At 43.6% G+C, this 27251-nt stretch overlaps 1 protein-coding gene and 1 pseudogene across 1 annotated transcript; both read right to left on the reverse strand.

The window, feature by feature from the left end:
• Positions 1-4171: 4171 nt before the first annotated feature.
• On the reverse strand, positions 4172-14331 carry LOC139539866 (homocysteine-responsive endoplasmic reticulum-resident ubiquitin-like domain member 1 protein). Its single transcript, XM_071343211.1, has 8 exons — positions 13939-14331; positions 13621-13698; positions 12953-13030; positions 11188-11357; positions 10899-11009; positions 7928-8266; positions 6937-7045; positions 4172-6745 (listed from the first exon to the last, which is right to left on the reverse strand). The coding sequence occupies exons 1-8, from the start codon at positions 14092-14094 to the stop codon at positions 6569-6571; spliced, it is 1218 nt and encodes a 405-aa protein (XP_071199312.1). The 5' UTR covers positions 14095-14331; the 3' UTR covers positions 4172-6568.
• Positions 14332-16038: 1707 nt separating this feature from the next.
• Positions 16039-17652, reverse strand: LOC139539308 (solute carrier family 12 member 3-like; annotated as a pseudogene).
• Positions 17653-27251: the final 9599 nt, after the last annotated feature.

Genomic DNA, 27251 nt, shown 5'->3' on the forward strand with positions numbered 1-27251 from the left:
TTTTTCGTTGCGTGGTCTTTCTGTCCCCAGGCAGCTACTTCTGTACATGTGAGGTAGGGTTATTATAGGACAGTACATAACAGAGATGTACCCCCAAAAGATTATAGGGCACATTCTGAGAAACTCCCATACCATCCAGTGACAGGAATGCCAGTATTGACTCAGACCCATCATGATGAAACTATAGAGAACCAATTAGTCAATTTAACTTCCTGAGAAAATATGTACTTTCCAGTAAATAAGTACATGACAGATATGAGTAGTTGCAGAGTGGACTGGGTCAGAGGGAGCAAGTCACTATGGACCAGAAGTACTAGCTGAACTCTCTAGCCTGCCTGGACTAGCCTGAGGAAGCAATGGGGAAAAGGAGTGAAATGTACTACAACCCCACACGGTAAACACAGAATCCGTGGATTGACGGCAGCATTCGCGTGAAACTGAAAGCGCGAACCACTGCTTTTAACCAGGGCAAGGTGACCGGAAGCATGACCGAATACAAACAGTGTAGCTATTCTCTCCGCAAGGCAATCAAACAGGCTAAGTCCCAGTACAGAGACAAAATCGAGTCGCAATTCAACAGCTCAGACACAAGAGGTATGTGGCAGGGTCTACAGTCAATCACGGATTACAAAAAGAAAACCAGCCCCGTCGCGGACCAGGATGTCTTGCTCCCAGACAGGCTAAACAACTTTTTTGCCCGCTTTGAGGACAATACAGTGCCACTGACACGGCCCCCTACCAAAACCTGCAGGCTCTCCTTCACTGCAGCCGAGGTGAGTAAAACATTTAAACGTGTTAACCCTCGCAAGGCTGCAGGCCCAGACGGCATTCCCAGCCGCGTCCTCAGAGCATGCGCAGACCAGCTGGCTGGTGTGTTTACGGACATATTCAATCAATCCTTATCCCAGTCTGCTGTTCCCACATGCTTCAAGAGGGCCACCATTGTTCCTGTTCCCAAGAAAGCTAAGGTAACTGAGCTAAACGACTACCGCCCCGTAGCACTCACTTCCGTCATCATGAAGTGCTTTGAGAGACTAGTCAAGGACCATATCACCTCCACCCTACCGGACACCCTAGACCCACTCCAATTTGCTTACCGACCCAATAGGTCCACAGACGACGCAATCGCAACCACACTGCACACTGCCCTAACCCATCTGGACAAGAGGAATACCCATGTGAGAATGCTGTTCATCGATTACAGCTCAGCATTTAACACCATAGTACCCTCCAAACTCGTCATCAAGCTCGAGACCCTGGGTCTCGACCCCGCCCTGTGCAACTGGGTCCTGGACTTCCTGACGGGCCGCCCCCAGGTGGTGAGGGTAGGTAACAACATCTCCACCCCGCTGATCCTCAACACTGGGGCCCCACAAGGGTGCGTTCTGAGCCCTCTCCTGTACTCCCTGTTCACCCACGACTGCGTGGCCATGCACGCCTCCAACTCAATCATCAAGTTTGCGGATGACACTACAGTGGTAGGCTTGATTACCAACAACGACGAGACGGCCTACAGGGAGGAGGTGAGGGCCCTCGGAGTGTGGTGTCAGGAAAATAACCTCACACTCAACGTCAACAAAACAAAGGAGATGATTGTGGACTTCAGGAAACAGCAGAGGGAGCACCCCCCTATCCACATCGACGGGTCAGTAGTGGAGAAGGTGGAAAGTTTTAAGTTCCTCGGTGTACACATCACGGACAAACTGAATTGGTCCACCCACACAGACAGCGTCGTGAAGAAGGCGCAGCAGCGCCTCTTCAACCTCAGGAGGCTGAAGAAATTTGGCTTGTCACCAAAAGCACTCACAAACTTCTACAGATGCACAATCGAGAGCATCCTGTCGGGCTGTATCACCGCCTGGTACGGCAACTGCTCCGCCCACAACCGTAAGGCTCTCCAGAGGGTAGTGAGGTCTGCAGAACGCATCACCGGGGGCAAACTACCTGCCCTCCAGGACACCTACACCACCCGATGTCACAGGAAGGCCATAAAGATCATCAAGGACAACAACCACCCAAGCCACTGCCTGTTCACCCCGCTATCATCCAGAAGGCGAGGTCAGTACAGGTGCATCAAAGCAGGGACCGAGAGACTGAAAAACAGCTTCTATCTCAAGGCCATCAGACTGTTAAACAGCCACCACTAACATTTAGCGGCCGCTGCCAACATACTGACTCAACTCCAGCCACTTTAAAAATGGGAATTGATGGAAATTATGTAAAAATGTACCACTAGCCACTTTAAACAATGCCACTTAATATAATGTTTACATACCCTACATTACCCATCTCATATGTATATACTGTACTCTATATCATCTACTGCATCTTGCCATCTTTATGTAATACATGTACCACTAGCCACTTTAAACTATGCCACTTTATGTTTTCATACCCTACAGTACTCATCTCATATGTATATACCGTACTCTATACCATCTACTGCATCTTGCCTATGCCGTTCTGTACCACCACTCATTCATATATCTTTATGTACATATTCTTTATCCCTTTACACTTGTGTGTGTATAAGGTAGTAGTTGTGGAATTGTTAGGTTAGATTACTTGTTGGTTATTACTGCATTGTCGGAACTAGAAGCACAAGCATTTCGCTACACTCGCATTAACATCTGCTAACCATGTGTATGTGACTAATAAAATTTGATTTGATTTGAATGCAGTTTGCAAACCCCACATTTCTCCAACAGGTCAATGCACTTTGGATTGCAAAAGCTGTAGAGTTGGAGTGGAGGAGGGTTACCCTTGTGAACTTAAAACATTTTCATGAGATATGCTAAGAAAATTAAAAACATATTTATCTGAAACAAGCTTGTGTTATTGAGTACTGTAGATGTGATATAGTATTTGTTCTGTTAGTTGACTAGTAAATTACTGTTTCTTAAGAGGCAATCCTTTTAAATAAGTACATTAATTGCATCTATTAATGCAAGTCTCCATAAAATATTTATGATATAGTAGCATCCCCTAAACAGCTGTTTTACCAAAATAAAAACAAAAAGACAAATCAAATTGGGAACTTACTAGAGGGAAATTACAATTAGTGTATACAGTGCATTCGGAAAGTATTCAGACCCCCTGACTTTTCACACATTTTGCTATGTTACAGCCTTATTGGGAACTGGGAGACTAGTCAAGATCGAGGGAAAGATGAACGGCGCAAAGTACAGAGATATCCTTGATGAAAATCTGCTCCAGAGCACTCAGGACCTCAGACTGGGGCGAAGGTTCACCTTCCAACAGGACAACGACCCTAAGCACACAGCCAAGACAATGCAGGAGCAGCTTCGGGACAAGTCTCTGAATGTCTTTGAGTGCCCCAGCCAGAGCCCGGACTTGAACCCGATCAAACATCTCTGGAGACACCTGAAAATAGCTGTGCAGCAACGTTCCCCATCCAACCTGACAGAGCTTGAGAGGATCTGCAGAGCAGAATGTGAGAAACTCCCCAAATACAGGTGTGCCAAGCTTGTAGCGTCATACCCATGAAGACTCGAGGCTGTACTTGCTGCCAAAGGTGCTTCGACAAAGTACTGAGTAAAGGGTCTGAATACTTAAGTGAATTTAATCCGTTTTTATTCTTAATAAATTAGCAAACATTTCTAAACCTGTTTTTGCTTTGTCATTATTTGGTATTGTGTGTAGATTGATGGGGGGGGGGGGGGGGGCAACAATTTAATCCATTTTAGAATAAGGCTGTAACAAAATGTGGAAAAAGTCAGAGTCTGAATACTTTCCAAAAATAATCACAATACATATTTCTGTCATCTGTATAACAAGGGAGCAAGTTCGCTATGCATGATTCAATTTTGTTTTTAGACGGACACAGCAGTCTGGCCTAAGCCCCACACAACTGCATGTTCCTGTGTTTACCATAATTCAACTTTCATAGTCATATAGCACTATGAGCATCCCAGAATTTAACCCAGATGAAAGCAAGCTTGCATAATAAGATATGTTTTGTAGTGTGCAGATGTGATCGTACTTGGTAACTCTTGCATTGTTATATTTTTTAAAAGAAAGGAATGGCCAGCCAGCGGTTTCAGTTGATTGGTGTTCATTCTGACAATAGACACAAGGAAGCACATTCGATGTGCAGGACCACTCTAGGTTGATGGCTGCAGATTTGTGATTGATTGCCTGCATTTCAAAATCAGACTGGGTATTTTTTTTAATCAAACATCTTTACAATGACAAAAAGAGTACAAAATACAATAAATGTGACGGTACCTGACGATAGAAACAAGGAAGCACGTTAGATGTGTAAGACAACAGTATGTTGATGGCTGTAGATTCGTGACTCGTTTGGAAATAGCAGGGAGCTAAAGCGACCATTAAAATTAGAGCATGCTAGCTAACTCGCTCTTACAGCAATTACATGACCAATATCTAACAGGTAGCGTACACATACAGTACCAGTCAAGTTTGGGTTTTCCTTTATTTTTACTATGTTCTATTATCTAGAATAATAGTGAAGACATCAAAACTATGAAATAACACATATGGAATCATGTAACCAAAAAAGTGTAAAACAAATCTACATTTATTTTATATTTGAGATTCTTCGAAGTAGCCACCCTTTGCCTTTGACAACTTTGCACACTCTTGGCCTTCTCTCATTCATGATGAATGATTTCCCAACAGTCTTGAAGGAGTTCCCACATATGCTGAGCACTTGTTGGCTGCTTTTCCTGCACTCTGCGGTCCAACTCTTCCCAAACCATCTCAATTGGGTTGAGCTTGGGTGATCGTGAAGGCCAGGTTATCTGATGCAGCACTCCATCACTCTCCACCTTTGTCAAATAGCCCTTTCACAGCCTGGCGGTGTGTTTTGGGTCATTGTCATTTTGAAAAACAAATGATAGTCCCACTAAACGCAAACCAGATGGGAGGGTGTATTCCTGCAGAATGCTGTGGTAGCCATGCTAGTTGAGCGTGCCTTGAATTCTAAATAAATCACTGACAGTGTCACCAGCAAAGCACCCCCACAACATCACACATCCCCCTCCATGCTTCACGGTGGGAACCACACATGCGGAGATCATCCGTTCACCTACTCCCTTTCTCACAAAGACACGGCAGTTGTAACCAAAAATCTCAAATTTGGACTCATCAGCCCAAAAGAGAGATTTCCACCAGTCTAATGTCCATTGCTCGTGTTTCTTGGACCAAACAAGTCTCTTATTATTGGTGTCCTTTATTAGTGGTTTCTTTGCAGCAATTCAACCATGAAGGCCTGATTCACGCTGTCTCCTCTCAACAGTTGATGTTGAGATGTCTGTTACTTGGACTCTGTGAGGTGCAATCTGAGGGGCAGTTAATTGCCGATTTCTGAGGCAGGTAACTCTATATGAACTTATACTCTGCAGCAGAGGTAACTCTGGGTCTTCTCTTCCTGTGGCAGTCCTCATGAGAGCTAGTTTCATCATAGTGCTTGCTGGTTTTTGCACCTGCACTTAATAAAGAAACTTTCAAAGTTCTTAATTTTCCAGATTGACTGACCTTCATGTTTTAAAGTAATGGACTGTCATTTCGCTTTGCTTATTTGAGCTGTTCTTGCCATAATATGGACTTGGTCTTTTACCAAATAGGGCTACCTTCTGTATACCAACCCTACCTTGACACAACTGCTTGGCTCAAACGCATTAAAATAAGAAATTCCAGAAATTAACAAGGCAAATTAATTTAAATGCATTCCCAGTGACTACCGCATGAAGCTGGTTGAAAGAATTCCAAGAGCATGCAAAGCTGTCATCAAGGTAAAGGGTTGCTACTTTGAAGAATCTCAAATATAAAATATATTTTGATTTGTTTTACACTTTTTTGGTCACTAAATGTTTCAATGTGTGTTATTTCATAGGTTTGAGGTCTTCACTATTATTCTACAATGTAGAAAATATAAAAAATTAAGAAAAACCCCTTGAATGAGTAGGTGTGCCTCACCTTTGGACAGGTACTGTACATAGTGAACTCCTACACATTGCAAATATGAAAATAGAATACAGTAATTTCAGAACGTGGCCTACCACCTGAATGTCAATATCAGACTGGGAAGAATTTAAGTTTGCGATCTCTTCCTATCTGCAAACATGACCAATGGCATAACAACTTACTGATATGTAAATTTAAACAACCAATAGGAATACACAAACAAAATACAGGTTTCTGCAGTGTCAAGTGGAAACATAACCAACCCTGTTACACAGACAATAGAATAATATTTACATTTTTAGTTCCAATACTCATTTACAGTATATACAACCATTTGGCAGCGAGAAGTGTATGTACTATACTGCATATACAACCATTTGGTCACTATCATAAGGCAGGAAGTGCCGAATGAACCACCATATCCCTAAACACACACAACAGACTACAGGCAGGGATTTGTATGCATTGAAGCCCTAAATCATTCAGGATTTCTCACAAAATGTCCAGGCATCTACTATCCAGAAGTCCAAAGAGGGAGGACTTCCCGTGACAGAGAGGCATGTCTAATACTCAGGTTAAATTCAGCACCAGTGTGCCCCCTGCTGGAAAAGTTGATAATTCAGTTAGCCACTGCTAGGGCCTCTGGGACGAGGGAGGCAAAGAAGGCTTTGAAAAAGATCCAGGAAGTCCAAACGATGGACACCCTGTGTGGAGGCACCAGCACTGCAGTCAGGGGGTGTGGTTCATCAACCTCAGCCTCCGCCCCGGCCCCCTCTTCTCCTGCAGGGTCCTCCGTCTGAGAGAAGAGGAGAAACTGTTAGCCCCACCGCCAGAGTTAAGATATAAACACACTAACTCTGTATTTATTCAACACTGTTACTGAAACGCTACATGCTGTGTGATGAATGTTACTACATAAGGGCAGTAGCTAAATGCCCTGTTATAAAGCCATCTCTGTTATCTCCCGCCAGAGAAAACGTGTCTTACAGGTGGAACTGGGTTCCTGTCCTGGTGGTTCTGGATAACCTCGGGGACCAGGTTGTTTGGACCTCTGACCAGGGGCCTTCTCCTGAAGGGGAACCAGCCTGCTGTGTGCCTGAGAGGAAGACAACAGGGATTAATAATGTAGATCTGCATGATTTTTCTTAAACTGTGTGTTTTTTACACAGTCATAGCATACAGTCAAAGTACACAGGATACATGTTATTTGTGACTACATCTTATTCACGTGGTGGTGAATTTCATGTTATTAATGGTTAAGAACAGGTTGTGCAAAAAAAGAGGCAGTACCAACTCACTGATATGATAATAATGGAAACTCGGTTTACATTCCCAGGACCAGTCCAACTAACAGATAATGAACATTTTCTTCTCATCCTTTTTTCTATTCTGGTTAGAGCCAGTTTGTGCTTATCTGTGAAGGGAGTAGTACACAGCGGTGTACAAGATCTTCAGTTTCTTGGCAATTTGTCGCATGGAATAGCCATAATTTCTCAGAACAAAAATAGACTGACGAGTTTCAGAAGAAAGTTCTTTGTTTCTGGCCATTTTGAGCCTGTAATCGAACCCACAAATGCTGATGCTCCAGATACTCAACTAGTCTAAAGAAGGACAGTTTTATTGCTTCTTTAATCAGAACAACAGTTTTCAGCTGTGCTAACATTATTGCAAAAGGGTTTTCTAATGATCAATTAGCCTTTTAAAATGATAAACTTGGATTAGCTAACAACTTGCTGCTGGAACACAGGAGAGATGGTTGCTGATAATGGGCCTCTGTACACCTATATGCCGTTTCCAGCTACAATAGTCATTTAGAACATTAACAATGTCTAGAATGTATTTCTGGTAAATTTTATGTTATTTTAAATGGACAGAAAACAAATATTTTCTTTCAAAAACAAGGACATTTCTAAGTGACCCCAAACTTTTGAACGGTAGTGTAAGAACAAACAAACAGCCACATAACCAGCAAACTCACAGGTACATAAGGAGAAGGCTGCTCATGACCAGGACAAAGCGGCTCAGGCTGGAGTAGAAGTAGACGATGCTGAGGAAGACACCCAGACGTGCAGCCGTGTACACCCAGTCAAGCCAATCCCGATCGATATCCTCCTCATCCTCCATCACAGGTCCGCCCTGGGCGTTCATCCGCAGGTTCTGATTGGCTGCTCCCGGGTTGATGAAGGCAGCGTCCTGTGCATTCTGATTGGCTGGCAGGGCTGCTGGGATAGCGGCTTGGTGGGGTGCGACAGGCAGGGATGGGCCGGCAGCTGGGGCAAAGGGGGCAGAGGCTGCTGCTGCTGCGTAGGCTGCATGGCTTTGGGACAAAAGATAGACACGGTCTAAGAAAAACACACTTCAAGTATTTTCCCTGCTTAACCTCCGCAAAAATCTAATTAACATAATGCAAAAATCCCCAAGAAAATGTGTCTTTAAGCTAGACATGTTTTTTTGTTGCATGGGCTGCTTCTCAATCCACCCCATCTGCCGATATCACCCTAGACTGGTGTTTGTCAGACCATGAGACATCCCGAAAATCGTTCTTCTCAAGACAATGTCCGTAGCGTCAGCACAGTTTGGCCTACAAACTAGTCTATTGAAATATGAGACTCTCACGAAAACGACAGTTCTAAAAGACACCCACAAGCATCACAAGACTCATCTGAAGTTGGTACAGCCTCTTCTGCCAACTTCTGTCTGTAGCATCCAAACGGTTTGGGCTACACACTAATATGACATCTCAGTGGAAAGCTGACTCATACGAACACGATGGTGTTCTGTGTTTTGCTCTAGGACGCCCACAAGCCTCACAAGACTCGCCTGAAGGTCCCTGGTACCAGTTTTTAAAAATGTATAGAAGTATCAGTCAAAAGTTTGGACACACCTACTCATTCAAGGGTTTTTCTTGATTTTTACATTGTAGAATAATAGTGAAGACATCAAAACCATGAACACACATGGAATCAGATGTTCAACAAATCTAAATATATTTTATATATTCTTCAAAGCAGCCATCCTTTGCCTTGATGACAGCTTTGCGCACTCTTGGCATTCTCTCAGCCAGCTTCATGATGAATGATTTCCCAACAGTCTTGAAGGAGTTCCCACATATGCTGAGCACTTGTTGGCTTTTCCTTCACTCTGCGGTCCAACTCATCCCAAACCATCTCAATTGGGTTGAGGTTGGGTGATTGTGGAGGCCAGGTCATCTGATGCAGCACTCCATCTCTCTCCTTCTTGGTCAAATAGCTCTTACACAGCCTGGAGGTGTGTGGGGTCATTTTCCTGTTGAAAAGCAAATGATCGTCCACTAAGCGCAAACCAGATGGGAGTGCATATCGTTGCAGAATGCTGTGGTAGCCATGCCGGTTAAGTGTGCCTTGAATTCTAAATAAATCACAGTGTCACAAAGCACCCCCACACCATCACACCTCCTCCTACATGCTTCATGGTGGGAACCACACATGCAGAGATCATCCGTTCACCTACTCTGCATCTCACAAAGACACGGCGGTTGGAACCAAAAATCTCAAATTTGGACTCATCAGACCAAAGGACAGATTTCCACCGGTCTAATATCCATTGCTCGTGTTTCTTGGCCCAAGCAAGGCTCTTCTTATTATTGGTGTTCTTTAGAGTGGTTTCTTTGCAGCAATTTGACCATGAAGACCTGATTCACACAGTCTCCTCTGAACAGTTGATGTTGAGATGTGTCTGTTACTTGAACTCTGTGAGGCAGAGTGGCTGCAATCTGAGGTGCAGCTAACTCTAATGAACTGATCCTCTGTAGCAGAGGTAACTCTGGGTCTTCTCTTCCTGTGGCAGTCCTCATGAGTGCCAGTGTCATCATAGCGCTTGATGGTTTTTGCGACAGCACTTGAAAAAACTTTCAATGTTCTTGAAATTTTCCAGATTGACTGACCTTCATGTCTGAAAGTACTGATGGCCTGTGGTTTCTCTTTGCTTATTTGAGCTGTTCTTGCCATAATATGGACTTGCTCTTTTACCAAATAGGGCTATCTTCCAGGTGACTACATCATGAAGCTGGTTGAGAGAATGTCAAGTGTGTGCAAAGCTGTCATTTTTTTATTTTACCTTTATTTTACTAGGCAAGTCAGTTAAGAACAAATTCTTATTTTCAACGACGGCCTAGGAACAGGGGGTTATCTGCCTTGTTCAGGGGCAGAACGACAGATTATTACCATGTCAGCTTGGGGATTCGATCTTCGATAAGCTCGGGGATTCGATCTTTCGGTTAACCAGAAGGCTACCTACCTGCCGTCATCAAAGCAAAGGGTGGCTACTTTGAATAATCTCAAATATATTTTGATTTGTTTAACACTTTTTAGGTTACTACATGATTGCATATATGTTATTTCATAGTTTTGATGTCTTCACTATTATTCTACAATGTAGAAAATTGTTAATAATAAAGAAAAACCCTGAAATGTGTAGGTGTCCAAACTTTTAACTGGTACATAGTTTAGTGCCTAAAATATGGGGATAAATACATGTAAGAAATATATATATATATAACTTCCTGATCTTTCTTATATCTCTCAGATATAGGACAGACACTTCAAAACAAACTTCCTTTTACATTTTTGGGGGACTGTTATTCCATGTAGTGAATCTGTTTTTCAATGCGTTTCTATTGGCTAATAACAGTAATGCCAAATTCAATGTCTCATCGAATCATTTTTGTATATATCTTTTGATAACTTAATGGGTCTTAAGCTAAATAATCCTTGGAATGACCATCTTAAAACCCTTCCATATGTTAGCTTATTATTTATTTATTTTTGGATCAGAAAACTTGTGGGGCCAAATAAAACCCGCCACGGGCCAAGTTTGGGAACTCTGCTCTAGAGGGTTAATAATATGCTATGGCAGAACAGTAGGAAGTCACATAACTAAATGTGATAAAATGCTTGTGATTGAAAACTTACTACTGCATGTAGTACTGGCGAGCATACATGTGCTGCAGCCAGAGAAGCTGTTGAGGGCTGTAGAGGGAGTAAGTGGGGAAGGTTGGGTTTGTCATCTCTGCTGCCACTAGCCTAGAAACACAGGTTAATAGCAGTGTGAATTACATGTCATGTCAGACTGAAGGATAGACCAATGTAATGCATATAATCTCTCCAAGCAATATAACTTTTCATAAAGCAACACAAGTAATAGATACAGTACTAATACCACCAGCCTTATGCAAAGAATGCACCAGTCTTGTTAACTCACGTTGTAGTGCCAGGCCATGCAGCTGCTGGTGGGGTGTGAGAGGGGGCAGGGGGCCTGCGCTGTCTCAGTTCTGGTTCAGTGGGCACAGATGGGGCTGGGGAGGCACCCTCTGGGTTCTGACCGGTAGGCATGGCCGATGTTTGTGCCTCTTGCTGCTCTGATTCCCTGACCTGAATCAAAAGTGAGAAATGGTGTTACACCACAGGGTGGACATTAGTGGATGCTCCTCAGAGAATTTCTGAAAAATCAAAAGTATTAAAAAAAATTACATTTTTGGCTAGGAAAGATTTTTTCCTCTGTTCACAGACAGCTGATGTGTTGTGCACTTAAGTCCACAAGCGAAGGGAAAAGGTGAGAGGAGGAGAGCGTGTTGATGCGAGAAGGAATATAACGAGCAAAGTCATCATGCTGTTGGTATGTGGCTACTATGAAAGTGAACTGTGTTTGCGTGTGATCAGGGGTGTTTTCTTTCCACCAATTCTGATGAAAACCTTAAACGGAAGCAAACGTAACAGGGATAAACATATCTGAATTTGTCCAAAAGAAACTCTCGTTTGCAACTGTTGGACTAATGATTACACCCTAGAAAAGCTAGATGCAGGCAAGTGTATGCAAGGTGGTATTGAATGTGTCACTGTCTGTCACCTTGACTACTCAAACATTTCTCTTGACCTGTGTGCACCTACATTGTTAACCTTCATTCATAGGATAGGTTGTAGCAACTTCATGATGGGTGTAGGGAAAATTTAAATATGATGTAGTAGTCTAAAGCTATCGATATTACATTGGGTGAATGGTGAATGGAATATGAATGACAGAATATGATTGACAGTCATCCAATATGCTGAAATAAGGCCATGCTCATTAAAAAAATTACCTCATCTTAAAAGATACTGACAAAGTGACAACAGAAACCATCACAGTAGACGAGAGGATTCAAAATAAAAAAATTGGATAGTATCTTGCCTGTCCTTTGTTTTCAATTGTTCTAACGTGAAAGGTACTTGGTCCTGGTTCTTTAAACTGCACTTGAATATGTATTGTATGATTGTTTGCATACCATTACCAATCTGAAAAAAAGCTTTTTACAAAATTGATCCCTCACAGACATGTCTAGACCCATTTGGCACTAAAATACAGGAATATACTCTCACACAATTTTTTTTTAAAGTTATGTGAAACCCCCAACCTAGCTATTTTTAGATCTAGCTGCATAGCTATAAGCTGCAGTAAAGTTTCAGAGATGCAAAGTTATGGTCTCCAGAGAATCCTAATGAGAGCAGTTGTGCACCTGTCTCCTGCTACCCACTGAGCTGGGACTCCTCTTTCCAGAGAACAGAACAGACTCGGCTGATGCATTCTCAACAACTGAATGGGGGAATAATTGAGACAATTTTGGCTGATAGGGCGTTTTGGCTTATCAAATGACTCCTTATCAACTGTGTGAGGTGGCTTTTTCCTATGCTGAATCTGTGGCTTTGACTGTCCTTTGTCAGCTCCGGGAGCTCCCAATTATAGCTACTAGTTAATATTCATGAGGTGTGCATGGCTTCTAAAGGAGAACACGAGGGAATCACTGGCACAGCAGAACTAAAAAGTTTCATCATGGTTTGGCACAATATCTTGGGGAGCAACAACTGAGGCATTGTTGACTGATGCTATTTAATGAGTAGATTTAAAATAGCTTCACCTAGGACTACATCATAACCTTCACATAAACTGTGACACTGGATTCTGAGATAGGGTTCCATATGGGGTACTTTACCTTTGGTCTTGCTCCTAGCGGACCTATAGGCTGAGTCCTTACTGCACACACCAGGTGCACAGTGGGTGTTAGGTCCGTCTGTGAAGACATATACATACATGATAAGATACACCAGACAACATAAACCACAGTAATATACATGACATCCATTCTTGGCACTGGACATAGAGGGACACCCATTCAACCTTTTAAATAAAAAAATTTACAACAAAAATTGGCTGTTGAAAAATCCTGTAAGAAAAGTAGTGAACTGAGTGATCAACATCTGATCTGAAGTTTAGAAAAGGGGTTATGAGGGGCTTATAATAGACTTGAACTCCAGGGTTGTCAAAGTCCAGTTTTCAGTCTGGGTTTTGTTCAACAATAATGATTCTAGTATTGTGATTAATTGATAAAACAGATTAAATATACAAACTGTTCTGCACAGTTTTAAGTCACGGCAGTAATACTAAAACAACTAAGACATGTTTCACAATTAACGGAGTTCAGGTATTTGTGTGGGCTGACTGAATCCCTGATCTAAGCACATTATGTTGAATCAGTAACAATATATTTTTGACATTTGATTCCTGCAATCTGACCAGATGCTTGAAACATAACTCGGTATGTAGATAGAGTTCTGAGAATATGTCTAATTGTTAGATAGGTGAACAAGCACACACACGTACCTTTCTGAAAATATCTCTTACATGCAGGTGGTCTGGGAGCAGCTTGCCAGAGTAAATTAGTCTCTGATCACTTTCAGCCTGTGGGGGAAAGGGGGACAGATGTCAACACAAGACACACACTGACAGCAACCACGATTAATACACACAACTATACATAGCCTAGCTAGCTAACTTAGCTGTTTGGCTTGAATGATTGTTATTGACAGTAGCTAGCGTCACATTAGCTGACAAGCTTCCCTGACCTATATAACTTGGCAAGGACTTGCTAGCTTGCTCTGGTAACGTTAGCTAGCTAAGTTAACTATTACATTCACTCACCGGGTTGTTTGGGTACATTCTCGACAAATGTGTCTTCAACTCTTTCACTGTCCAATCCATGTCAACTCCTTCAATCGTTTGATCCCCGTGGGCTTGATTAGGTGTTTTTATCACAAGCTTAATTGTTTTTTGTCTAGGAAAACCAGTATTGTCCATGTTTATTTTCTTGTGATCTCTCCCAGCGCGATTAAGTAGTAGCTACAATGTAGCCTCTTAGCTATCAAGTAATAATATCAACGGAGTGAGTAACTACAGTATCTGATCATCTGAAATGTCAGAGATACAAAGTAGCAATCAATTTATTCACCCGAAAACTTTTTAGTTGAAATGAGGAAGTAGTTGACATAGCCCGTCGCGTGAAAAGGAGTGTTGTTTGGAAACACATTGTGGCTTGATGTGATTGGCTAACCAAGGCTCGTGATCAAACGTGGAGGCTCGTGGAGCATTCTGTACTGCGCATGCTGTGCAAAGATTATGATACCAGCTTCGAAGTTACAGTTCACCATCAGTCATATTTTAATATTTTGCCTCGGCCTGTCCAATTATTTTCCACATTCAAAAGACAGAAACATTTCATTAGATAATTGTGCTCTATACTATACTTATCAAACAAACATTTTGTGGGTTCCGGTTGAACCAAAAATAACTATATTTTGAAAGTTAGGCTTCTTAGAATGAACATTGAAACGAGCATTATGATATAGGTGTTCTTTCAAGTGATTACGCAATACAAGAAGCCTAGTTATCACTTTAATCTTTGTTTACAAGTCAACATTTTTATAAAAGCACTGGATTTTTTTTACTGACAATTACAAATACACACTGGTGTTACACTTCAAAACAGTCTATCGTCAAGCATACCATCAACAAAAGGTTATATTCTATTGCATAGTGATGATAATGACAACAATGCTTCTGCTACTGATGATGACGTTAAATGTAATCACATATTTCACAGATGGCTAAGGAGTCTGCTGATGATAATGAAAGAAGTGAATTGTCATGACCAGAGCACTTCTACCAGAGAAAATCAGATATATTATCACCAGCGCTATAACAATACTATTTTCCTTGGTTATTGGGTGATTTCATTAAACATATTTAGAACAGGGATCACTGACATTAGAAGGTGAGCATATGCTCTTGGTTTCCCCTCACCATTAAGTGGGTGCAAGTCACGTGCCCTCTCCTTCCCACGGGCATGGTTCTGTCAATAAGCCCACTCTTGACACCCACTCCAAATGGGAACTACAAATGTGGCTCATGCGCACAGTGCAACACATTATAAAAACATCCTTCTTCAGACACCCACATACAGTTTGAAAACTCCCAGTTAGGGGTATCATCTCATGCAAGACCAAGAGAGTAATCAATCTCATTACCTGTTCATGTGGGAAAGTATACGTAGGACAAACAAAAAGATAATTAAAACAACGCATAGCTGAACACCGCAGCTCAATCACAGGTAAGAACATTGATAATCCATTAGCAGCTCACTTTGTTGAAGCTAACCATCCTATCTCCTCCCTCAAATAGACAGGCATTGAGCATGTTACTCTATCAAGGAGAGGTAACATTGAGATCCTACTACTACAAAGGGAGGCTTACTGGATATCCTATCTAAAAACATTGCCCCCTAGTGGTCTGAATATTGACTTTGATCTCAGGTCCTTCTTATGAACAATTCTCTCTTTAATGAACCGGTCTTATAAATTGATATATTCTTTCTACAGCTTATCAGCGTACACCTAATATGTTCCCCCTGTTGATGATGCTTATTATGCATTATGGTTGAACCAAAAGATTACATGTAACAAAATGTTTTCATGAAATAGGAAACAATTAAATATTTATGTGAAATTGAATTAAACAATGTATGTTGATGCTAATATTATGTACAATATTTAATTATGTTTCCATATGATAACAATAGCCTAATATATTCAATATGCTATAAACACATTTGTTTTAACAGTTTCACTCAATTCATTCTTATTAACTTAATAATTATGACACACCCCTCACTATTGTCATTGGTTGCACTGTTTGTCTACATAACCTGGTTTATGCATTCATGACATTACCTTGAAGGCACAGTGATGCTGAAACGTTGGTGATTTACCCAATAAATTACTAGGAGTTTATATATGTGTGTGACGCTATTTTTATAGCTCTGTCAATAAGAGAACATAGCTCAGTTATCACTCCAATATCCCTCTCACCTTTATGGGCTTTGTAATGGGATGGGGTGGGTTGAAGTCAATGAATGCAATAAAAACATCTGTTTTGTAAATACAAAATATGTACACAACAATCATGGCTGCATCCCTTGAGTAATCTTGGAGAACCTCGTTCAGACGAATCTGTTGAAGGGTCTGGAGCAAAAACACATATATGGAGGTACAGTAAGCAGAGAACAATGATACTGTCAAAATTCCAAAACATGTATTCTACATCTAGCTATGCTACAATTGACATTTTGGCAATAGAGTGGTCCTGCCCTTTGGGCCCTCGAATCCCAGTTAATGATCTTATTTCTCTCCATCTCCTCACCAGACACCACCCAGGGACAGTCCTGCTTCATTTGCATGCCCATCCTTCTGGTCGGTGTTCAGCTTGTAGGTCCATATCAGATCCTCAAACCTCCTCGCACTGTCAGCGAGGCAGATGGAAGTGTCTCAACAGAGCACTGACCTGCATAAATTGTAAATCGATGTAGATGAAATTCATAGGGTTTAATCACTGTGCAACTCAATCAAATGTATTTATAAACCCCTTCTTACATCAGCTGATATATCAAAGCGCTGTACAGAAGCCCAGCCTAAAACCCCAAACAGCAAGCAATGCAGGTGTAGAAGCACGTGGCTAGGAAAAACTCCCTAGAAAGGCCAGAACCTAGGAAGAAACTTAGAGAGGAACCAGGCTATGAGGGGTGGCCAGTCCTCTTCTGGCTGTGCCGGGTGGAGATTAACAGAACATGGCCAAGATGTTCAAATGTTATCAACTGAACCCTTACATAAGAATAAGACAATACAGTGCTGAATAAGACACAATCATAGAGTAGAGAGTGAGTGACAGGGAACCATACTGTTCATGTTGTGGTCGTCCATTGATATCAGGCAGCACTTTGACGTCATGGAAACCAAGGCAGAACTTGCCGATGAGGGCCATGACTATAAATGTGACACAAAGGACATGCTCAGTTTAACTATTCAAAGAAGGGGAAAGGCAAAGGGCTATTCTGACAACATTACATAATGTCTCTACCGCCCAGTATGACCCTAAACATGCTACACTCACTCTTTCCTTTGCTCTTCCCTTCGCTAGGATGTCTCCGCCCACAAAGACAAGTACCTTGCACCTTGCCCAGCGCTTATTACGTGTGAGCAGGTAGGGAATTAACAACGTCTCAACAGCCTTAACTTTTACCTTTCACACATAACATTGACCACTTGATATGCCTGATATGACCGTGACATAATTCTATCCTATGTTATCTCTCTGACTTGTGGTACTTGACATTTAACAACATTGTATGATTTATGACCACACATTATCAGTCTGATTATGTTGTACATTTTGAGATTTGTGCATGGGCGCAATCCAATTCACAACAATAAACTCACCTCCATCATCGAACAGCCAGTACACATCAATGGTATTTTCCCCCTGCTTAGACTAACACACAGTATGAGGCTGAGGCTCAGTCACCATGGCATCAGGGTCTACTGTAACCAAGACAACATCCCTCTGTCAATACTATTAAAAAAAGAATGAACGTCATAGACCACAAACTGTATACTCTGAATGTTATCATACATAAATAAAAAATGTGCAGGTGTGCACACAGGTGTTGACACCCCTTTCTGGGCTTGCCTCAAACCCCAGGGTTAACTCCCTCATCCGCAGCCCACACACTTCATACTGCAGGTCAAATGAGTCACTGAAACACAGCCACAAAGACACATTAAACTTCATTCTCACTAACACATCCATAAGGAACTCATCTTTCTGATTTGACAGTGATTCACTCACTGTAGAATGCCAATGTAGTTGTCAATGCAGGATGGTCTGCTCTGTCCTCCCAACTCAATCATCAAGTTTGCAGACGACACTACAGTGGTAGGCTTGATTACCAACAACAACGAGACGGCCTACAGGGGGGAGGTGAGGGCCCTCGGAGTGTGGTGTCAGGAAAATAACATCACACTCAACGTCAACAAAACAAAGGAGATGATCGTGGACTTCAGGAAACAGTAGAGGGAGCAGCCCCTATACACATCAACGGGACAGCAGTGGAGAAGGTGGAAAGTTTTAAGTTCCTCGGCGTACACATCACGGACAACCTGAAATGGTCCTCCCACACAGACAGCGTGGTGAAAAAGGCGCAACAGCGCCTCTTCAACCTCAGGAGGCTGAAGAAATTTGGCTTGTCACCAAAAACACTCACAAACTTTTACAGATGCCCAATCGAGAGCATCCTGTCGGGCTGTATCACCGCCTGGTACGGCAACTGCTCCGCCCATAACCACAAGGCTCTCCAGAGGGTAGTGAGGTCTGCACAACGCATCACCGGGTGCAAACTACCTGCTCTCCAGGACACCTACACCACCCGATGTCACAGGAAGGCAAAAAAGATCATCAAGGACAACAACCACCCGAGCCACTGCCTGTTCACCCCGCAATCATCCAGAAGGCGAGGTCAGCACAGGTGCATCAGCCATCACTAACATTGAGTGGCTGCTGCTAACATACTGACTCAAATCTCTAGCCACTTTCCACTTTTTTGATGTAATAAATGTATCACTAGTCACTTTAAACAATGCCACTTTATATAATGTTTACATACCCTACATTACGCATCTCATATGTATATACTGTATTCTATACCATCTACTGCATCTTGCCTATGCCGTTAGGCCATCGCTCATCCATATATTTATATGTACATATTCTTATTCATTCCTTTACACTTGTGTATATAAGGTAGTTGTTGTGTCAGGATTTGGCCAAGATTGTTGTTTTGGCCACTAGATGCCCCCATTGTGCTTTTTTGACCCTTTTGTTTTCCCTTGTTATTATTTGCACCTGTGCCTCGTTTCCCTTGTATGTATTTAAACCCTTAGTTTTCCTCAGTTCTTTGCTCTGTGTTTGAATGTTAGCACCCAGCCCTAGCGATGCTGTGAACATTTGTTGCTCCAGTTGGACTCTCTTGTGGTACTCTGTTTTTCTTCTCGTTTATTTATTTTTGATTATCTTTTGAGGCTTTTTACTGCTGTACTTACCACCTTGTGGATTTACCTTTTGACTTGGAGGATTACCTTTTTCTCTTGGAATTACTTTTGATGTTGTGGATTTATATTTTTGCCTGACGAACTTTCCTTTTTACTTTATTAAAACACCGTCTCAAGTACTGCTGTGTCTGCCTCATCTTCTGGGTTCTGCCGACTATTAGTGGCTCAGTTTGCTAAGTGACTGTTTCTCACACCGGAGACCCGAGTTCGTAACCGGGTCCTGACATGTTGTGAAATTGTTAGATTACTTGTTAGATATTACTGCATGGTCGGAACTAGAAGCACAAGCATTTCGCGACACTCGCATTAACATCTGCTAACCATGTCTATGTGACCAATATAATTTGATTTTTTATTTGATTTTATGCCAGTTCCTTTTGAACCCCATCAGGAGGATATCTGACAAAACCTGCACCCTGGGGGAATAAATTATAACACATGGATTAAATCCTGCAGTATGGAACCACATGATGAACTGGATCTAGACCATTGTTCTACTAGATCTCACTACTGTGGTGATGGAGATGAGGCTTGGAAGTTGGCCCACCTGGAGCAGCATCTGAAACACAGTGTGCAGGTCATCTGCCACCACACCTTGATACAAGGATTTGATCCGCCACTTGTTCAGTCAGGTCACATGACTGTTGCTACTGGCAGTGTCCACAGCTGAGGGAGAAGGCCCTCCCTTTTGGCACAGCAGGGTAACAGAGAGAGAGGTTTATGGCATAGAATACAAAAAATAGCTCATGCACAATCAGGGATTGACATGTGTGGCTCAGCTACTTCGCTACTATGGCCTATTTATTGCCTTACCTCCTCACGCCATTTGCACACACTGTATATAGACTTTATTTCCCCCCCCCCTATTGTGTTATTGACTGTACGCTTGTTTATTCCATGTGTAACTCTGTGTTGTTTGTGTCGCACTGCTTTGCTTTATCTTGGCCAGCTCGCAGTTGTAAATGAGAACTTGTTCTCAACTAGCTTACCTGGTTAAATAAAGGTGAAATAAAAAAATTAAAGTCGGTAGAGCGTGGTGCTTGCGATGCCAAGCGTTGTGGGTTTGATTCTTGCTAAAGCCACCCATACATAAAAATGTATGCATGCATGACTAAGTCGCTTTGGATAAAAGCATCTGCTTAGTGGCATATATTATTAGTTTAACCTTCAATACGTAACTTTTTGGGCGGCCCAACACATACAGTGGGGAGAACAAGTATTTGATACACTGCCAATTTTGCAGGTTTTCCTACTTACAAAGCATGTAGAGGGCTGTAATTTTTATCATAGGTACACTTCAACTGTGAGAGACGGAATCTAAAACAAAAATCCAGAAAATCACATTGTATGATTTTTAAGTAATTAATTTGCATTTTATTGCATGACATAAGTATTTGATCACCTACCAACCAGTAAGAATTCCGGCTCTCACAGACCTCTTAGTTTTTCTTTAAGAAGCCCTCCTGTTCTCCACTCATTACCTGTATTAACTGCACCTGTTTGAACTCGTTACCTGTATAAAAGACACCTGTCCACACACTCAATCAAACAGACTCCAACCTCTCCACAATGGCCAAGACCAGAGAGCTGTGTAAGGACATCAGGGATAAAAATGTAGACCTGCACATGGCTGGGATGGGCTACAGGACAATAGGCAAGCAGCTTGGTGAGAAGGCAACAACTGTTGGCGCAATTATTAGAAAATGGAAGAAGTTCAAGATGACGGTCAATCATCCTCGGTCTGGGGCTCCATGCAAGATCTCACCTCGTGGGGCATCAATGATCATGAGGAAGGTGAGGGATCAGCCCAGAACTACACGGCAGGACCTGGTCAATGACCTGAAGAGAGCTGGGACCACAGTCTCAAAGAAAACCATTAGCAACACACTACGCCGTCATGGATTAAAATCCTGCAGCGCACGCAAGGTCCCCCTGCTCAAGCCAGCGCATGTCCAGGCCCGTCTGAAGTTTGCCAATGACCATCTGGATGATCCAGAGGAGGAATGGGAGAAGGTCATGTGGTCTGATGAGACAGAAATAGAGCTTTTTGGTCTAAACTGCACTCGCCGTGTTTGGAGGAAGAAGAAGGATGAGTACAACCCCAAGAACACCATCCCAACCGTGAAGCATGGAGGTGGAAACATCATTCTTTGGGGATGCTTTTCTGCAAAGGGGACAGGACGACTGCACCGTATTGAGGGGAGGATGGATGGGGCCATGTATCGCGAGATCTTGGCCAACAACCTCCTTCCCTCAGTAAGAGCATTGAAGATGGGTCGTGGCTGGGTCTTCCAGCATGACAACGACACAAAGCACACAGCCATGGCAACTAAGGAGTGGCTCCGTAAGAAGCATCTCAAGGTCCTGGAGTGGCCTAGCCAGTCTCCAGACCTGAACCCAATAGAAAATCTTTGGATGGAGCTGAAACTCCGTATTGCCCAGCGACAGCCCCGAAACCTGAAGGATCTGGAGAAGATCTGTAGGGAGGAGTGGGCCAAAATCCCTGCTGCAGTGTGTGCAAACCTAGTCAAGAACTACAGGAAACGTATGATCTCTGTAATTGCAAACAAAGGTTTCTGTACCAAATATTAAGTTCTGCTTTTCTGATGTATCAAATACTTATGTCATGCAATAAAATGCAAATTAATTACTTAAAAATCATACAATGTGATTTTCTGGATTTTTGTTTTAGATTCCGTCTCTCATAGTTGAAGTGTACCTATGATAAAAATTACAGACCTCTACATGCTTTGTAAGTAGGAAAACCTGCAAAATCGGCAGTGTATCAAATACTTGTTCTCCCCACTGTATGTGAGTTATAGATCTGTCATTCTCATTGAACGCAAGTCTAAGAAGCGGTAGATCTGTTCTATGTTCACTATTTACTGGCTGAAAATACAATATTTTTGGTTATTGAAAACATATTTCACTGGTTTAGATGGTACAATGATTCTCTACATTATAAATTTCTGGTTTTGTCACATAAACTGAAATTAGGTGAACTATTAGAATTTTAACATCCAGGAAATGGTGGAGCGATTTCTGCATTTTGCACCTTTAAGATCTGAAAGGCACTTGCCCATTAGTCATGTCGGGAGTATTTTTTGGTTGAACGAAGATTGTTATCACTTGCCTGAAAATGTTAAGTGGCTATTTTCACCTACATACAGGGGAGGAATCAGAAGAACAGTGACTAACATTCTTTGCATTTTGGTTGTTATCAATAAGAAAAAAATCACCTGCCCAATGGGACAACCTCAGAGCAGGCTCAACTTGTGCAACTGTTCAGGTCACTTTCCCCGGGCAATAGGACAACCCTAGATGTCAATCTCTGTACAATGATTTAATATGATAACTCAGTGACAACATTCATACACATCATCAGGCTTAGATTCTTGGTAAAGGTTCCAACAATGTCGACCAGTGCAAGCGTACTGGGCAGAACACTGAGAACTAGACACTGAGGTATGAGAGGAGGGAGGCAAGAAGAGAGGGAATAAAAAGTTTAAATACAAAGTGAGACATTTTTATTTAGTTGATTCAGTAAGAAAATGCGGACATTGTTCGCATTAGGTCCTCAGCACAGGCTGCGTGTGAGTTTCAAGTTTGGGGAAGCTGATTTTCAAAACCTTCATTTTTCAAAACCTCATTTGGACGCCTTTCCTTCCAGTTCTCTGCTGCCTGCGACTGGAACGAATTGCAAAAATCTCTGAAGTTGGAGACTTTTATCTCCCTCAACAACTTTAAACATCTGCTATCCGAGCAGCTAACCGATCGCTGCAGCTGTACATAGTCCATTGGTATATAGCCCACCCAATTTACCTACCTCACCCTCCCCATACTGCTTTTATTTCCTTTTCTGCTTTTTTTGCACACCAGTATCTCTACTTGCACATGATCATCTGATGATTTACCACTCCAGTGTTAATCTGCTAAATTGTAATTATCTGATTTATTGCCTACCTCCTCATGCCTTTTGCACACATTGTATATAGATTCTCTTTTTTTCTTTTTTTCTACCATGTTATTGACTTGTTTATTGTTTACTCCATGTGTAACTCTGTGTTGTTGTCTGTTCACACTGCTATGCTTTATCTTGGCCAGGTCGCAGTTGCAAATGAGAACTTGTTCTCAACTAGCCTACCTGGTTAAATAAAGGTGAAATAAAAAAATAAAAAATCTGGATCTGGACGAAACTGACGAATCTAGGCAAAGGTAAGAATCTCTGAATTAATTATCTAATGTTAGCTAAATGTAGTAATTAATAAATGGGGTACATTTCTTAAAAATGTACCGTTTAGCAAAGGTGCCAGCTAGAGATTACGTGCAGGAGTTTGCAGGGATTTTTAGTCTTGCACGATGTATACTTTGATGCTAATTAGCATTTTCGAATCTGAGAGTAAATTGTTAGGATTGATGTTTAAGCATAATAGCCTGTTAGCATATTGGTTGAAGAGGAATATTGTTTTGTTACACACATACACAAACTATATGTTACGATCAATGAGGACAATTGTGAGGAGTCAGGCGCAGAGAGCAAAGATATGGGGAAAAACCACTCTTTAATGTCCAACCAGAAGAACAACTGGTAACGTCAAAACATTGGCGTAAAAATCCGACTTGAATAAAGTACACACTGGAAAATAAATCCAGACTGTGGTAAACCCCAAAATAAACGAACAACCTCATACAAAACAGAAAGACAAACCCGCACAAACAGAAACGGGCTAAACGAACTTAAATAGCACCACCCTAACAACCAAACAATAAACAGGTGAAATCAATAGTCAAAACCAAACGAAAAGGAAAAAGGGATCGGTGGCAGCTAGTAGACCGGCGACAACGACCGCCGAGCGCCACTCGAACAGGAAGGGAAGCCACCTTCGGTAATACTCGTTACAGTACCCCCCTCCTGACGTGCAGCTCCCGCAGCGCGCCGACGCCGGCCTCGAGGACGACCCGGGGGCCGAGGCGCAGGGCGATCCGGATGGAGGCGATGGAACTCTCGCAGCATAGCTGGATCCAATATATCCCCCACCGGGACCCAGCACCTCTCCTCCGGACCGTACCCCTTCCAGTCCACGAGGTACTGCAGGCCCCTCACCCGGTGTCTGGAATCCAGAATGGACCGTATCCTGTACGCCGGGGACCCCTCTATGTCCAGAGGGGGCGGAGGGACCTCCAGAACCTCACCTTCCTGCATGGGACCAGCTACCACCGGCCTGAGGAGAAACACATGAAATGAGGGGTTAATACGATAATACGAAGGAAGTAACAATCGGTAACACACCTCATTTATTCTCCTCAGGACTTTAAATGGCCCTACACACTGCGGACCCAGCTTCCGGCAGGGCAGGCGGAGGGGCAGGTTTCGGGTCGAGAGCCAGACCCTATCCCCCGGTGCAAACACGGGGGCCTCACTGCGGTGACGGTCAGCGCTCTTCTTCTGCCGTCTCTCCTGACGCAGAGACTCCTGGACGGCTCTCCAAGTCTCCTTAGAGCGCTGTACCCACTCCTCCACCGCAGGAGCCTCGGTCTGACTCTGATGCCATGGTGCCAGAACCGGCTGGTACCCCAACACACACTCAAATGGTGACATGTTGGTAGAGGAGTGGCTTAGTGAGTTCTGGGCAATCTCTGCCCAGGGGATGTATCTTGACCACTCCCCTGGCCGGTCCTGGCAATACGACCGCAGAAACCTACCCACCTCCTGGTTCACTCTCTCCACCTGCCCATTACTCTCCGGGTGATACCCCGAGGTCAGGCTGACCGAGACCCCCAAATGCTCCATAAACGCCTTCCATATTCTGGAAGTGAACTGGGGACCCCGATCAGAAACGATATCCTCGGGCACCCCGTAGTGCCGGAAGACATGGGTAAATAGTGCCTCCGCAGTCTGCAGGGCCGTAGGGAGACCGGGCAACGGGATAAGACGGCAGGACTTAGAGAACCGATCCACAACGACCAGGATCGTAGTGTTTCCCTGAGATGGGGGTAGGTCAGTCAGAAAATCCACCGAAAGATGGGACCACGGCCGTTGTGGAACGGGGAAGGGTTGTAACTTCCCTCGAGGCAGGTGCCTAGGAGCCTTACTCTGAGCGCATACCGAACAGGAAGAGACATAGAATCGCACATCCCTCTCCAAGGTGGGCCACCAGTACTTCCCCCTAAGACCTCGCACTGTCCTCGAAATACCCGGGTGACCTGACGAGAGTAAACCATGAGCCCATCGAATCAATTGATCACGAACAGCGAGCGGTACGTACCTACGCCCCTCCGGGCACTGTGGAGGCGCAGGTTCCTCCCTTAACGCCCGCTCGATGTCCGCGTCCACCTCCCATACTATTGGTGCCACCAACTTGGCCGCCGGAATGATGGGAGTAGGATCGATGGACCGGTCCTCTGAGTCATAGAGGCGAGACAGCGCGTCGGCCTTAGTGTTGAGGGAACCTGGTCGATACGAGATCGTAAAACGAAATCTGGTGAAATACATGGCCCACCTTGCCTGACGCGGATTCAGTCTCTTAGCTGATCGGATATACTCCAGGTTACGGTGGTCAGTCCAGATGAGGAAAGGGTGCTTAGCCCCCTCAAGCCAGTGTCTCCACACCTTCAGGGCTTTAACCATAGCCAACAACTCCCTATCCCCCACATCATAATTCTGCTCCGCTGGCCCGAGTTTTTTCGAAAAAAAAGCACAGGGGCGGAGCTTTGGTGGCATACCCGAGCGCTGTGAGAGCACCGCTCCAACCCCAGCCTCGGATGCGTCCACCTCTACTATGAACGCCAAAGAAGGGTCCGGATGCGCCAACACTGGCGCCTCGGTAAACAGCACCTTCAACCTACGGAAGGCTCTGTCCGCCTCTGCTGACCACTGCAAACGCACCGGCCTCCCCTTCAGCAGTGAGGTAATAGGAGCTGCTACCTGACCAAAACCCCGGATAAACCTCCGGTAGTAATTGGCAAACCCTAAGAACCGCTGCACCTCTTTTACCGTGGTCGGAGTCGGCCAATTACGCACGGCTTTTACGCGGTCACCCTCCATTACCACCCCCGAGCTGGAAATGCGATAACCCAGGAAGGAAACGGCTTGTTTGGAAAACTCACATTTCTCCGCCTTCACGTACAGGTCATGCTCCAGCAGTCGCCCAAGAACCTTGCGCACCAGAGACACATGCGCGGCGCGTGTAGCGGAGTAGATCAAAATATCGTCAATATACACCACCACACCCTGTCCGTGCAGGTCTCTGAGAATCTCGTCAACAAAGGATTGAAAGACAGCTGGAGCATTCTTTAACCCGTACGGCATGACGAGGTACTCATAATGGCCCGATGTGGTACTAAACGCGGTTTTCCACTCATCTCCCCCCCGAATACGCACCAGATTATACGCGCTCCTGAGATCCAGTTTCGTGAAGAACCGTGCTCCGTGGAATGATTCCATCGCCGTAGCGATGAGAGGTAGTGGGTAACTAAAACCCACCGTGATGGAATTGAGACCTCGATAATCAATACACGGACGCAAACCACCATCCTTTTTCTTCACAAAAAAGAAACTCGAGGAGACGGGTGACATGGAGGGCCGAATGAATCCCTGTCCCAGAGCTTCCGTGACATATGTCTCCATAGCCAACGTCTCCTCCTGGGACAAAGGATACACATGACTCCTGGGTAGTGCAGCGTTTACCTGGAGGTTTATCACGCAATCCCCCTGTCGATGGGGTGGTAATTGGGTCGCCTTCTTTTTACTGAAAGCGATAGCCAAATCGGCATACTCAGCGGGAATGCGCACGGTGGAAACCTGGTCTGGACTCTCCACCGTTGTCGCACCGATGGAAACTCCTACACACCTGCCTGAACACTCATCAGACCACCCCTGTAGAGCTCCCTGTTTCCACGAAATCGTCGGATTGTGAATAGCCAGCCAGGGAATCCCCAGCACCACCGGAAACGCAGGTGAATCGATAAGGAACAGACTAATCCGTTCCTTATGATTCCCCTGCGTAATCATCTCCAAAG

The sequence above is a fragment of the Salvelinus alpinus genome, chromosome 15 (assembly GCF_045679555.1).
Source record: "Salvelinus alpinus chromosome 15, SLU_Salpinus.1, whole genome shotgun sequence".
Taxonomy (NCBI): Eukaryota; Metazoa; Chordata; class Actinopteri; order Salmoniformes; family Salmonidae; genus Salvelinus; species Salvelinus alpinus.